This window comes from Toxorhynchites rutilus, chromosome 2 (assembly GCF_029784135.1).
Source record: "Toxorhynchites rutilus septentrionalis strain SRP chromosome 2, ASM2978413v1, whole genome shotgun sequence".
Taxonomy (NCBI): Eukaryota; Metazoa; Arthropoda; class Insecta; order Diptera; family Culicidae; genus Toxorhynchites; species Toxorhynchites rutilus.
The window spans coordinates 253,941,255-253,955,822 of record NC_073745.1 but is presented as its reverse complement, the minus strand read 5'-3'; the positions used below and the strand labels follow the sequence as shown (position 1 = coordinate 253,955,822).

Sequence of the window (14,568 nt, the reverse complement as noted above, 5' to 3'; positions counted from 1 at the left end):
TCTTAATAAATCGGAAAGATGTTTACATCAATTGATAGGAAATATTTATACGCATCTATCGCATAGAATAACGTTTTATTTTTTTTTTGAGATAAACGATCGAATAATTGTGAAATGTCAAACATTGTCTGAACGCACTATGTGCCTCCTGGTTCCGACCAAAAGGAGTAGTATGCCTCTTCGGTTATGTCCTCGACATTACCCACCCGTCTTTTTAAATTGGAATTAAGAATCAAAAGGAAAATTGGAAAAATTGAAACTAAAAATTGAAAACCTAAATTTGAAAAATCGATAATTTGAACATTTAACATTGAATATTGAAAAATAAGGTATGAAAAATGAAATTTGAAAATTGAAAAAATTAAACATTGAAAAATTTTAAAAGCACATTGAAAAAAAAGCAGAGATAAAAAAAAAGACATTGAAAACAATTTTTAGAAAATTTAGAAATTGAACATTTGAAAATTGGACAATTGAACAAAAAAAAAATTAATTGAAATTGAATTGAAAAACTAATGAACTGGCAAATTGTAACACAATTGAGAGATTGAAAATTCAATTATCCCCTTTTATTCTTATTCTTCATTCTGCGCCAGGAAAGTCGTGAGATAGAAAAAAATCTGCGGGCAATATCGGGGGTGAACATTTGGAAACTGAAAAATTGATTGATGGAAAATAAGAACAAAAAAAAAATTAAATTTGGAATTTAGGTTATCAATTTATTAGGAATTAGGAAATTTAATAATTTCAAAAACTGAATATTTAAACATTTAAGAAATTTAAAATTTAAAAAATTTAAAACAAAAAGTTGATGGGTCTGGGCCTAGGGGCACGGACGGGATCTTGACATAGGACTGTGATTGTGTGTAGTAATTGCATTCGAATCGAGTTTTTCATTGTTCAATTTTTTTCTCTTTTGATACATTGAATGGAAAAGTATACGTGAGTATACCCTCCTGAACTTCTAAATCAGCAGCCAGTTAAATTCATGAATAGCATTGCATATTACATAAGCAAACAACATGATCGATATAATGACATGCTGGACCACAATTACATAAATTGCTAGTAGCAAGACCTACACGATGAAACGTGAATTGAGCACGAATTGATTGGACAGCAACTTGTACTTCAATCTTAAAAAAACTTTATCAACGTTCAACCTTTAGGGCCAGGTAAATGTGTGGCTAGTAAAATCGAAAAAAACATGGCTAAATTGAAAAATAAATTTTTCAAAGTTGAAAATTGAAAAAATAAAAATAAAAATTGGAAAACTTAAAATTTGAAAATATCGAAAGTTGAAACATTTTACTTTTAAACCATAAAAAAAGAAATTTTGAATTTCAACACTTGACAATGCAAACATTTAAAATTACAAACAAACTACAACGAAATTTAACAAGTGACAAATCAAATAAATTTAAAATTGAAAATAAATTAAAATTGAAGTTTTAAAAAAATGTGACATTAATCAAAATAAAAGATTTGTTATTTAGAGAAAAAAAGCATTTTTTTAAAATTGGGAATAAGAATTAAAACGAAAATTGAAAAAAATTAAATTGAAAATTGAAAACCTAAATTTGAAAAATCGAAAATTGAAAAATTGAAAATTAAAACAATAAATACTGAAAAATTGAAACCTTAACAAGTTACAAATCAAATAAATTTAAAATTAGAAAAATTTAATATCAAAGATTTAAAAAATTGTGAAATCGAACAATTAAAAAACTAAAACAATGAATATTAAAATTTTAATTGAATATTTTAAGAGTTACAAAAACAATAAAATTGAAAAAAAAAGATTTCAAATTTGAAAAAATACAAAAAGTTTTTTTTAAATGAAAATTAGAATCAAAATAAAATCTGAAAAATTTTAAAAAATAAGATTGAATCGTTTGATGTCAACTTTGGTATATTTTTTCAAACTTGAAATATACTAAGAATACAAGTATTCGGATGGCAAAATATGATTACCATTCATTCTTTCAATCGAGGGTGCTTCTAACTCCAGAGGCGTCATACAATCTAAATTCACATCCAGCTCTCGCTATAATGAATGAATCAAACAATCACCATTCTGACCATTTTGAGGAGGAGGTGGGGACCAACAATCCGAAAAAATAAAATTTTATTACTCGTTCGCTAATTTGTTATGATGGGGCGCTCCCCAGAAGTGATAACTGCTCTATAATTGAGGCAGCGCCGCCAATTTGAAGCGGTTTAAGATTTGGCAGCAGTCACTCCGCTGGGCGAACGAGCGTAATTACTAGCGAGATCTTTATTTGGTGGTCACCATCCGATGGACCGGGGGTTCGAATAGGTTAAGTGATCCACATGGTCGGGATTATTTGATCTCACTGCTGGTACAGCAGCAGATAGCGCACTGCAAAATTGATATCAATTTCTGTTAATGGTGGTAATTGAACCTAGAAAGAAGTTTTCTTTTCTCAGAAATTGTATTCCTCTTGTTCAACTAGATCAGTATGAACTCTATGAATGGTTTTTGTCGGGTTTATTCATAGTACCGCCATCCTAAATTAAATGACAGTTCAATTTGGTTATATTCTCGATTGGATCAATATTAGGAACACGCTCCAACTTCGCCGCATACGTGTTGGTGTTTGGTTTTTCTATAATTGATGTGTGTTCGATTTAGCTCGTGGTTGAATATTGTTGAACCATTTAATATAATGACTGTATATCTAAAGTCCTCCACAATTGAAATTATATGCACCCAGCAACTTATATATTTATGAAATTGTTTTACGTCACAGCCTCGATCCAATTTGTGGGGCGTTTTTATCGTTTTCCGCCTCCGAGCAGGCGATAATAACGCCGTAAATCAAATCACACTATTTTTAGAAAAGCACTTTGCTTTCTAAACAGCAATTACCACATAGCTCCGCACAAAAGCTGATCAAATGGACGTGTTTCCACTCTCTGTGTTGACACACAGTTGCATTTCTTCTTCTGCCGTGGGAAAACTTTGTTCTCGCCTGTTTTTCATACGAATTAATTATTTTCATATTGTGGCAGTGACATGCGCTGAAAATATGGTATATGGAGTACTGTACACCTCAATGAAACAATCTTGATTTATTTTCCAACAAGAAAGGATGCGAACAATAAACTACTAGTTAACATTTTCGTCGGCCAAAGCAACGTTTCTAAGTTTCTTGCGGAGCACAACTTGCGGATAAATTAGAAAATGAGAATCACACTTAGTTTTAAGACAACTTTTACATGATCTAGCAATATTTAATTTAATTTGAAGATGAATTGACAACAATAACACATGCCAAATTCATATTATATGGTTTTCGAAAAAAGCTGCAGTACAAACCATCTGCACTATAAATTAATAAAAAGGATAGTATAAACATTATAACGATATGGTTATAATTACCTAATTTATCAAATTCCTATTAAAAATCCTATTCAATTTTGAATGACGAAAGTGTCCCCATTTCTGGGTGACGGGGCGACGAAAGTGTTAATGTGCAAATCGTGCTCTTCCGCTATTCATAGACTAATCAATTTTTTTATCACGTCTAGGGTTGATGAGTCTACACCCATAAATCTAGCACTAAGTGGAAACAAAACTGATAGCGATCAAACGAGTGCGAGTCATCCCATAGATAGTCACCTCCTTCTACTTAAAGTGTCCCGTGCAATCATCTAAAACAAACTAAAGAGGTGCTTATCAATCACATCACACAACGACAAGTTGATTGTTTTTAATTTGACTCACCCTTCCGCTTCCGACTTGAACAACTTTTTCCGAATAGCAACGAGCGCCATTTATGCATTTTGCGCGCCGAAATATTTTTGTTCCGTTTATTAGTGGGAAAATTAGTTTGCTTTTGTTTCACTCTTCATAAGCACAGTTCTACGAAATCTTGGTTCGAATATACACGGTTCAGGGTAGTAGAAAGTATTTACGATGACGGCGTATATGTGTGCTCATACGACGTTTGTGCCTTTTGAGCATGAAAATCTTTTTGTACCTGAAAAATACCTATGACATACATACTTGTCCCCCTGTCTCTGAATATAAAGTGTCGAATTTTTGGGAAAATATGTTTCCGGGAAAATGAATCAATTATTTTTACGTGAACCTCCGATTTGGTCCGATTTAGGCTAAACATTCACCGTTTTGTTCATTATATTGTTTCTATTTTGATGCTTAATCTGCTATGTCTCGCTTGTCCTTCCCTATTGAGCTAAGAAAAACTGCACTTCGGAGTTGCTCTCCGTGTTTGACCTTAACCTCTCCTAACTCCTCTCCATTTGACCTGATTAGACTCTCCATCTCCCTATCTAAGGGGGGTTGCCATACAAATGAAACATAAATTTCAGCATTACTCGAGAATTAATCAAGAAAATGAAACCAAATTAGGCATATGAAGGTTTTAGGGTGCAATAAATGATTTTACGGTGGTTAGACTCTCCAACCCCCCGCACCCACCCCCCTACCCTCCCTTTCTAAGGGAGAGCTGCCATACAAATGAAACACAAATTTCTGCTTTACACGAGAATTAATCAAGCAAATGAAACCAAATTAGGCAATGCGGTTGGACCCATGAACTTAAGAAAACGTGAATGTTTGAACGTATTGATAACAAAAAACAAATTTAGGGCGGGACGAAGTTTGCCGGGTCAGCTAGTGATTGATTAATGATGTCTCGATGTACGAGTTGTGATTCACAGTTTACGATTACCGATTTACCAATTGAGAAAAATTGAGAAAAACGATACACGATGCATGAATACTAGGGTACCAATGAAAATGTTCATCTCGAATTTCAAAAAGTTACCCCATAAAAAATGTTCACCACCTCGAGAAAACACCCTATGCAAAATATCAGCTCAGTCGGACTTAAGGGAGAGTGGCGCAAAGTGGTCAAAGTTTGAGTTTTTTGGAAATCTAAAAATCACCCAAGGGGGGAGAAAAATAAATCGGGGTTTACGAAAAACAAAATTTTGATGCCAAATGACTTAAAATTGCATGAAATGTCGAGATCTAGTGTCATCTTGAAAAAAATCGACACTCTGGGAGATTTTTTTCGGACTACGAGACGAAATATATGGTTTTGGGTGCCAATAAAAATAGTTATCTCGGTTTTCCATTCGGAACTTGCTGCGAAATGTTGATTTGCACGAAAATATACCCTATGCAAAACATTAGCTCATTCGTACTTCATTTATTAGTGTCGCAGACGTTAATATTTGATTTTTAAAAACCGAAAGATCGCTCGAAATTGGGGTTTTCGATTTTTTTTAATGTCAAATGTCCTAAAATTGCATTACTCGTCTAAATTCGTCTATTATCGTGCAAATCAACAATTCGCAGCAAGTTCCGAATGAAAACCCGAGATAACTATTTTTATTGGCAACCAAAATCATATTTTTCGTCTCGTAGTCCGGAATAAAAATCTCCCAGAGTGTCGATTTTTGACAAAAAAAAACGAGATAACACTAGATCTCGACGTTTCATGCAATTTCATTGGCACCAAACAAAAATTTCGAAAACCCCGATTTCCTTGGGTGATTTTTCAATTTTCAAAAAACTCAAACTTTGACCGCTTTGTGCCACTCTCCCTTAAGTCCGATTAAGCTGATATTTTGCATAGGGTGTTCTTTCGATGTGGTGAACATTTTGTATAAGGCAACTTTTTGAAATTTTAGGGTTGATTTTTCCCATACATTTATGGCACCCTAATGAATACGCTGATTTTTGAATTATTAATTTTTGGATTTTGGATTTTTAGGTTTTGGATTTTACATATTGTCAAATATATAACAGGAGATTCGTAATTTCGAATCTTCACGCTGAACATTTTTTTTTAAATTTGTTACAGTTGGTACCACTGTCAGTGGTGTTAATGTCAATTTTGAGCGCGATCTGTCATCTAGTTTGTTTACAGCGTCATTAAGAACAAGTTAACTTATTTTTGCTCGGCGATGAAATTTTTCAACTAGTCCAAACATCGACACAATAAAAGAAATGAAGCTAGCCCGTGAATTAAATATCTCTCACTAGACCGTTCGTCATAGTTTGGTTGATGTTTTGATGTTTGGCATGAAAAAGTCGCAGTGTTGCCAGACGTAAATATTTTTCTGGAAAGGTACAGATTTCATCGTTATTTTTGGAACAGATTCTGTACGGCACTGATTACCGTTTTTGTCATAAATTATTCTTTTGTTCAGTGGAAAGTGTAATTAACTACAGACGCGTAAAAGTGTAATTAACTACAGAACTACAATCACTACAGACGCAACTAAAGAAATGAATGAAAACAAAACGTATCCGTGAAGCTTGATGTGAAGAACAGTTTTTTGTTCCATGCATGCTTCGGAAACAAAGGCTGAAAGTGATGATGAATGAATGGTACAACAGGTTGTACACAGATGGTACAGATTTTCTGAAGAAAAAGTACAAATGGAAAAGATTTTTACCCCTTCAGGTACAGATCAAAATATGCACCAGCTCATCGATTGATCATTATGAACGAATTTTAGATCAAAGATATAACGAATGTGATTGAATAAGCACCGTACTCTCCAGATATGGCTTCGTGCGACTTTTTCCGAAACTCAAATTACCGGGACCCGTTTTGGCAGCATTGAATACATAAAAACGAATCCACTGCGTGAACTGGAGGAAATTCTCGAATAAAGCTATGGAAAGTGTTCGTATGGCTGGATTGTTCGTTGGGAAAAGTGTACTGCTTCAGAAGGGGGCTATTTTGATATATAAAGCATTTATACATCTATGAGTTTTATTGAGCTCTCGTGTTGAGTAACTCGTGTTACATCCATACATCCATACATACATCGAACTTATTTTATATCCAGCCTTTTTCGAGCGATTTCAGACAAATATTCTGCAATCTTTAAGCTTCTGGACAATCGAAACAGTTAGTAAATTATTTTATCTATGTTTCCAACAATTTGTCGGTCGTGATGCATCTTTGACATAAAGATTACCAGAGCGGAATCAATAATACCAAAATTGCGTGTGATTGTCCGTCATAGAATCAGGACCATAAACTCTAGAAACATCTACGTCTGCCTGGCTTACGTTTTCGCAAAGCAAAACTGTAAAATATGACGTTTCTCTATCTATTTTGACAGATGCTCGTATAAAACTAAGTCACAAAACTGTCTCTGGGAGCTGTGTTTAGTTTTAAATCCTATCATCCTAACGCAACCTGCCGTAAGACCCTTTTTCTAACAAGAGATGCTTGACATGTTGTATGAGCCATCTAGCTGAAGGGCAGTAAATTTTTCACGAAACATGACAAACATGTACACAAACACGAGTTTTGTTGAAGTATTTTCGAGTATGATAAGCAGTTCTATCAGCGCTATCTCTATTGCAAAGGGTTGATTTCAATGGATAGATTTCGATTGCGCCGAATTTTTGGCATTTTACAACTGCGAAAGAAACACTATGGGTGGGTTATATCTGTGATATAACCGCAAGGCTGACGTAAGACTACCGTTAGTATGTAATGATTTTGATTCGGATGAGTTGCATCCGAATCAATTCTCAATGAATGGATATTTCGAAAGATTGCTAAAAAGTTCAGGCTCTGCTCTAGGTTTTATTCGTGCATATTCTGAGAATGTATTCTGGTAGGTGGAACACAAATTTCTGCATAACTAGAGAACTAATTTAGCTATTGGAACCAAATTTGGCATCTGGACATTTTAAGGGGCAATAAATATTTCTATGGTAGTTCGATACTCCTCCCCATCCGTCATACAAATGAAACTCAAATTTCTACATAACTCGAGAACTAATCAAGCAAATGGAACCAATTCTGGCATATGGGGGCTTAAGGAGTAATAAAAGTTTCAATGGTGATTTGACACACCTCCCCCCTCTCAAAGGAGGGGAGATTTTTATAACTCAAGAACTAATCAAGTAAATGAAACCAAATTTGGCATGTGGAGGTTTTACGGGAACGAAATGTTTAAATGGCGGTTCGATACTCCTACCCCATTTCAAAGGCTATACAAATGATATACAAATTTTTGCATAACTCGAGAACTGGTTAAAAAAATGAAACTCAATTCAGCATGTGGGGGTTTCAGGGGACAGTGAATGTTTCTATGGTTGTTCGACACTCCTCCCCCTCTCGAAGAAGGAAGCTGTCGTACAAATGAAACTCAAATTTCGCCATAGCTCGAGAGCTTATCAAACAAATGGATATGGAGATTCTAGGGGGCAATCAATGTTTCTCTGATGCTTCAACACTCCTCCCTCCTCTCTAAGGGGGGATGCTGCCATGCAAAAGAAATACGAATTTCAGCATAACTAAAGAAATAACACAGCAAGAGCAAATGGAATCAAAATTGAAATGTGAGAATTTTACAGTACAACAAATGTTTCTATGATGGAAGACACTCCACCCTTCTTTGCAAGGGGGAAGGGGGTCCCATAAAAATATCACAGATATTTAAACCAAGCATATTCGAAGCAAACATGACAATTGAAAATTTTCGGAAAACACTGAAGGAAAATGAGAAAATTTGGAACATTGAATTCGCATATGTTATACAATTACATCGTGATAAGCGTTGTTAGTCCATTCGATGTTTGATGTCTACCTTAATAAAAATGGATATTTTTTTTCTCTCTATTATATAGTGACCAGGGCCCGAAATCTTCGAAGGTGAAAAATGAGGACCGACTCTACTCTCCGTAGCTTCGCTTCGACTAGAACTGCTTCGGCCTGCAACAAGAAGTGACTTGACTAGAAAATGAATTGGCTAGCGTTGACTAGCGAGGATGACTGGTGAACTAGTCCAGTCAGTGGTTATTTTAACTGACTCGGCTAATGAATACAAATCTGCCTCTTCATCCAACTGACTTCAATCCACACTTCCATTTCCCCCTGACACTAATTCATACCCGCGTACGCAATATTTTTTTACGTCCATATAAAGAGGAACGAAAACATGATTTTTGATACAAAAAAGAAGTCACCCCATCAATCGACGGTTTATTGTCTACCCATCGTGATCTCGAACCAACGAACATAGACATTTATCAAGTATGCTATAAAGGTTCTCGCGTGCAAAACAGCGTATACACACAGACGCTATTTTATACGTGTGAGTAATTTTCGTGTATGATACAGAAGAATGTAGCTCACCTGTAGCGTATGTCAAACCACGTTGAACTCAAACATCGATGCATGCACACGTACATGGGAGAGAGAAAGAGAGGAACGAATTCGTGTTGGGTGAATGTCACTTCAAAATGCAATGAGGACAATTTAACTGGGAAGAATGAAATGATATAGTCGAGTCAGTAGAGGGAGATAGCGACTAAACGCCCGACTGACTGTTTAGTCGTTTGGCGGAGAGACTACGTGAAGAAGCCAAAAGTCATTACTAACTGAATACGGGTATAGTCTGTCAGATAGTCAGCTGACTATCCTCAGTTGACTATGACTATGCAGAGCCCTGATAGTGACTTTCAACACATTTCGGCTGCTTTGTCATGGATAATAAAGGATAGTCAAATGTGCGCAAAACTCGGGAAAGGAATCGTATGATTTGAGCTGTCTTTATTTTATTATATTTTTATATTAAACATGTATACCATGTAACGGAGAAACATGTTATTTGCAAGTGATTGGAGAATCTTGAACGAGAATGATGAATTTTATACGAGAATATTATAATGACGAGTGTTGGTAGAAGTACTAGGAAATTTATAGTAAAAGGAAATTGTGAAGGGTCAATTAGAACGTTGAACGTTCACTTATCAAGAAAACGTGAATGTTTGAGAGTATTCATAACAAAAAGATCATTCTGGGCGGGACGGAGTTTGCCGGGTCAGCTAATATACTATATATTATCTTGAAATTAGGATTTACTATTTTTTTCAGAGAAAACATGAAAAAGTTTTTGTTACATAAACTTTTTTCCTGTAGAAGTGCCCATCTTCCAATGGCTTGTTGGTTATTGTATGGACTATTTTTCGAAAATTAAAAAAGTACGTTTTTGATGAAAATGAATTTTAATTTTTCAAATATTTTTTCCAATGTAATTTTTTTTCCAATGAAATTTTTTTTCCTTTTTTTGAACAAAATTTTGTAGCCCCTATGATTACTGATTTAGAAATTTTAGTGAAATTAAATTTAGAAATTAAGAAAAAAACTGACCGTTTTTCAAAACGTAGTTTTTTTCTGGAGGTTTCAAGTATGTAAAATTGCTTAATGACCAGTGCCTTTACACCCACAACGTTTCACAATGTTTCACTCTAAGATGGTGTCGCCAATAAATAGTTGAATTGACTTGACATTCTTCGAATATGGGTTTAAAATTATCCAATTACGAACAAATCTTCATGGTTGAAGCAAAATGGAAACCAATTTTTTTGGTTTATCCTTATTTCATGAAATTGTTGCATAATAAAAATGGGATTTAACGGTTCATGTTGATTTATATTAGTTACATTCATGCAGATCATATCTATCCTACTCAGCATCAATTCCGCCGTTTCTGTACGAACAATGGTTCGACACCTATTCATTTCTGCACAATGTAGGTCGCGCTTGGTTAAAATTAGTTGAAGCCTCGAAAACATGCAATTGTTTGCATTCTTCCAGCACGAGACACTGCGCGCTTCACACAAAGCTCTCACAACACACACGCACTTAGAATTCGCCACTTTTTGAACTGCTCGTGTTGTGTTGATGTATTAATTATTTTTCGAGGACAAACAAAAAAATCAATGCTTCCCGCCCACTCCGGTTGCTGCACCACACTCACACCCAGACTACTACAGGACGGTCCTCCAGCAGCCAACTTATATCCATTGTGTGCACATACTCGCAAAGCGCGCGCGTTCGCCACCGCTCTGGACCACTTGAAGAGCTGGTCCGATCGCTTACGGTTCCACCAGATGACTGAATTGCCACCAGGTGCCACAACAGTCAACCCACGCTACGGACGGGCGCTGGGACTAAATCTGAATTCGGTCAACCGGGAAAAAAACAGTCGTCGGAGGTAGCGTTCATCAATAACGAGTACACTTCAAACACAGCCCCGGCCACCACCTCGCTCACTCACTCACAGTCAAGGTGTTTCAGAATATAATTAACAACAAAAGAACTAATCTACTCGGGAGGCTGACTACAAATAAACACGCTGAGTTGAGCACATGTGGAGCGAATGGACCGTAAGCCGCCACTGTTGTAGGATGGGGAAAAATGGTCCACTGTAGAGCATGGACGCTGCCTCAAAACTGTTGTATATGGATACTCGTCGACTCATGGCAAGCCTCGAGGCAAACGAGGAGAGCTGACCCACAGAGATCTGTTTCTGCTGAATGGTGCGGAGGAGTGCTGCCCATATTCGATCATTGATCGTTGCTTGAATGGCATGAGTTTAATTCCGTTGTGACCAGGTTGGAGAGATTTGGTAAGTCTGACATAGTCTTCCAACATTTTCACATAGTCTACAGAAAGAATATCGGTAAAATATTGATTCCAGCGGTGCGCATCCTTCGGACAAGTTCCGCTACGTCAGGTATTTATGTACGGCATACATAATAGAGTATATGGCTCAATTTACCCACATATCGGAGCAGTCAACTAAATCAATATTGTAGCTTCTCCCGAACGACACCGGAAATGGCGATGCTAGCGGTAGAGGAGAGAACTTAGCATATCTTCACTGCACTAGAAGCCAAAGGAAGGATTCTGCTGTTTTGCTAGCTTGCTTGCTCAAAGTCCGTATGTAAGAACGAAGATGAAACTCCTCGCAGGTGTAGGTGGTGGTGGTTGGGTAAATATTCATTCACTTTAGTTTCGGTGGGGTTCCAATATTACACGGTTGAACGGATGGATGATGTTGTTGCTGAGCGGCGGAATGAAAATTTACATCTATCTGAGTTGCGGGGTATATTTGTGCAAGTTTGTGATACAGAATTAGATATAAGACGTGTACCGAGCGTGAGATACGCATATTTTAAGGCAAAGGGGTGTAAAATGGTTGGAGTCCCGCAGTTTTATCAATGAATATGTAACTTAAATTATTGAGTTGCGAATGGTTATTGAAAGATTCAACCGAGACAAATGTGTTCGATAGAGGCCAATTGGCAATAGGAATTAAAGGGCTTGGCCGGGTAAGAGAGTAAAAAGTGCCCCCAAATCAAATTACTAGCTGGCAAATATTGTATAGAACATTAAATAAGAAATTTTGGCAGTTTTTTTGAACCCCTATGTGGATTAGCATAAGGTCTATGGTAAAAAACGTTCGTTTATTTCACGCCATCCTCAAAAGCTTCGAGATGAAAATTTGAAAAAAATACTGGATGTGCATCTTACTACGGTGTATCAAGAAAAATTATCAAAAAAAAAATTAATCAAAAATTAAAATACTATAAAAAATTCAAATTTAGAATTTTTTTTTTGATTTTCAGATTTAGTACTTCTCTAATTCATATTTAAATGTGTTCCTACGGCTTTCCTAGATATGTGTGGTTTTTTCAGTTTTTTTCCAGTGTTGCGCGGTACAAATATTTTTTTTATATTTCCAAAGGGTCTGGCGGTTTTTGGGTAAGGGAGTAAAACGTGCCCCCAAACCGAATCCCCAGCTGTATGGAAGATATTGTATAGGGTACATAATAAAACATTTTGGCAGTAGTACCATATATTCGAGTCCTTATATGGTACACCATAGGATCTATAGTGAAAAATGCACCTTTTCGTTTTTTTACGCCATTTTCAATAGCTTTGAGACAAAACATAAGAAAAAAAAATACTGAAAGTACATCTTACAGACAGCGCTTGTCAATGTCATTTTGCTATTGTGTATTTATAGGCGTTATTTGTACTTATTTAAAGTAATAAGAGTTAAAATTAAAAAAAAACTCCAGAAACACTTTTTATTCAACTTCATTCAATTTCAATAGTCTATTAATTCAGTACCCTCAAAACAAAATTTGGTCTGCCTGTGAGACCGTATCCTCGAGTATGGTAGGGTTAACACGTAGAACCCCGATTTTTTTGCTGTGCTTTCCATTCAACCCGCATTGAGAGCGTTTGCATGATATCAGCGTCGGTCCCAGCTTCCAAAGATACTTATTGCATGGATAGAAAATAGTCAGAAATTCGACTTGTTAGTAGTCAGATTTTGTAAAACATCCGAAACAAACCGTATGCATTTTTATTTTCTTATTTTGTAACTGTCAGTCCCAGTCAGTTAGATTCGATCCTTATAATCATCACACCGAACTTCGTATCGTATTTTGTAAATCGATAGAATCTTATCGAAACGAGTTCTTCCTCGAACGTCGACGAATTTCATATTTTGAAACGTTGCCGAAATGTTTCTCAAAGCAAAACACTAGAAATGCAACAGGCAAACGAAACAGCTCGAAAAATTATGCCGACAACGTTCACCCGACTGTATCTATAACAGCAAAATAGAGCTAACCAGCAAAGTTCTGTTCACCTAGAATTACATAATAGGGGCCAATATTTAATTTTAGAAATTTCTAATTTCCCTTCATCACTGTTGCTCTATTCATGGCTATATTTCTTGAAAGAAATCTGCACAATTGATTCACATTACTTATCATAGTTTAAAAATTAATATAACAATACTGCATTGAAACTCGCATTCGCAGTCTTCAAAGGTGGAGTTTTCTCCAAAAATTCAGTTTTTATTGAATTTTGAATCCTTATGCTGGATGTTTCCAGGAATTTCAGCAAAGTTTTGTTAATATAATTTGTTAAATCTTCCTAGTGACATGGTTGAACAACTGGATTTAATATGGATTAATAATATAACTAACAATCTGAAAGTAAATAGAACGGAAACTTTAATGAAGAAAAATCTACTCTTACAACTGATATGTTTTATTAGGGTTAGCATAAGCACCTTATTAACAGTGTTGTCAGATTTTAATCTGTACCAGAAGGGGAAAAAAATTTATCATCTGTACTTTTCTTCAAAAAATCTGTACCATAGAAAATATTCATTGTAGAGAAAAATAATGAAGCTTGAAAAAATACTCATTTATTTACTACACAATATTATATTTACTTACTAACTTTATGTCTACATTTATTTTCTACAAATACTTAAGTATTAACGCCACCGGGGGGCAATTTTTATTATGAATTTATTTTTCCATAATGAAATTTATTCTCAGGTGAATGTAATGACTGATTTCAAGTAATAATACTGACCAAAAAAAAAAAGAGAGAAATTTCAAACGTAGAAAAATCTGTACTTTTCGACGAAAATCTGTAATCTGTACCGTACAGAATCTGTACCAAAAATAACCAAAAAATCTGTACCTTTTCAGAAAAATATGTACGTGGGGCAACACTGCTTATAAATATTCACGGCAAAAGGTGGGATTATATATTTAATCCATTGCGTTTGGAGGTGACACTATCCTAGACCAGCTGGCACTAGACCGCGGACTACCGTTTGGTTATCCCTGAGCTATAGCATATCATGTTGTATAAAAGTCACTTGAAGAAGGCAAAACAACTAATTCACTAAGGCCCATATCATAAACCAATTGTT

The 14,568-nt window shown here is 35.5% G+C and overlaps 1 protein-coding gene and 1 long non-coding RNA gene across 8 annotated transcripts in view; one reads left to right on the top strand and one right to left on the bottom strand.

The window, feature by feature from the left end:
- The window catches only part of LOC129764357 (cAMP-dependent protein kinase type II regulatory subunit), a 193,508-nt gene that overhangs the window by 40,965 nt on the left and 137,975 nt on the right, over window positions 1-14,568 (bottom strand). The window contains exons 1-2 of one of the 7 annotated variants that reach the window (XM_055763350.1): window positions 10,795-10,920; window positions 3,752-4,047 (exon numbers count right to left, since the gene is read on the bottom strand). The exons of 5 other annotated variants lie outside the window; for them this stretch is intronic. In XM_055763350.1, coding sequence (XP_055619325.1) covers window positions 3,752-3,809 — 58 coding nt within the window. In that variant the 5' untranslated portion in view covers window positions 3,810-4,047; window positions 10,795-10,920. Of the gene's footprint in view, window positions 1-3,751; window positions 4,048-10,794; window positions 10,921-14,568 lie in introns of those variants that run through there. One more of the 7 variants, XM_055763351.1, reaches the window with a different exon arrangement.
- On the top strand, window positions 11,036-13,308 carry LOC129764358 (uncharacterized). The gene is made up of 3 exons (XR_008741112.1): window positions 11,036-11,445; window positions 11,518-11,561; window positions 11,636-13,308. It is a non-coding gene; the product is annotated as an uncharacterized LOC129764358 (long non-coding RNA).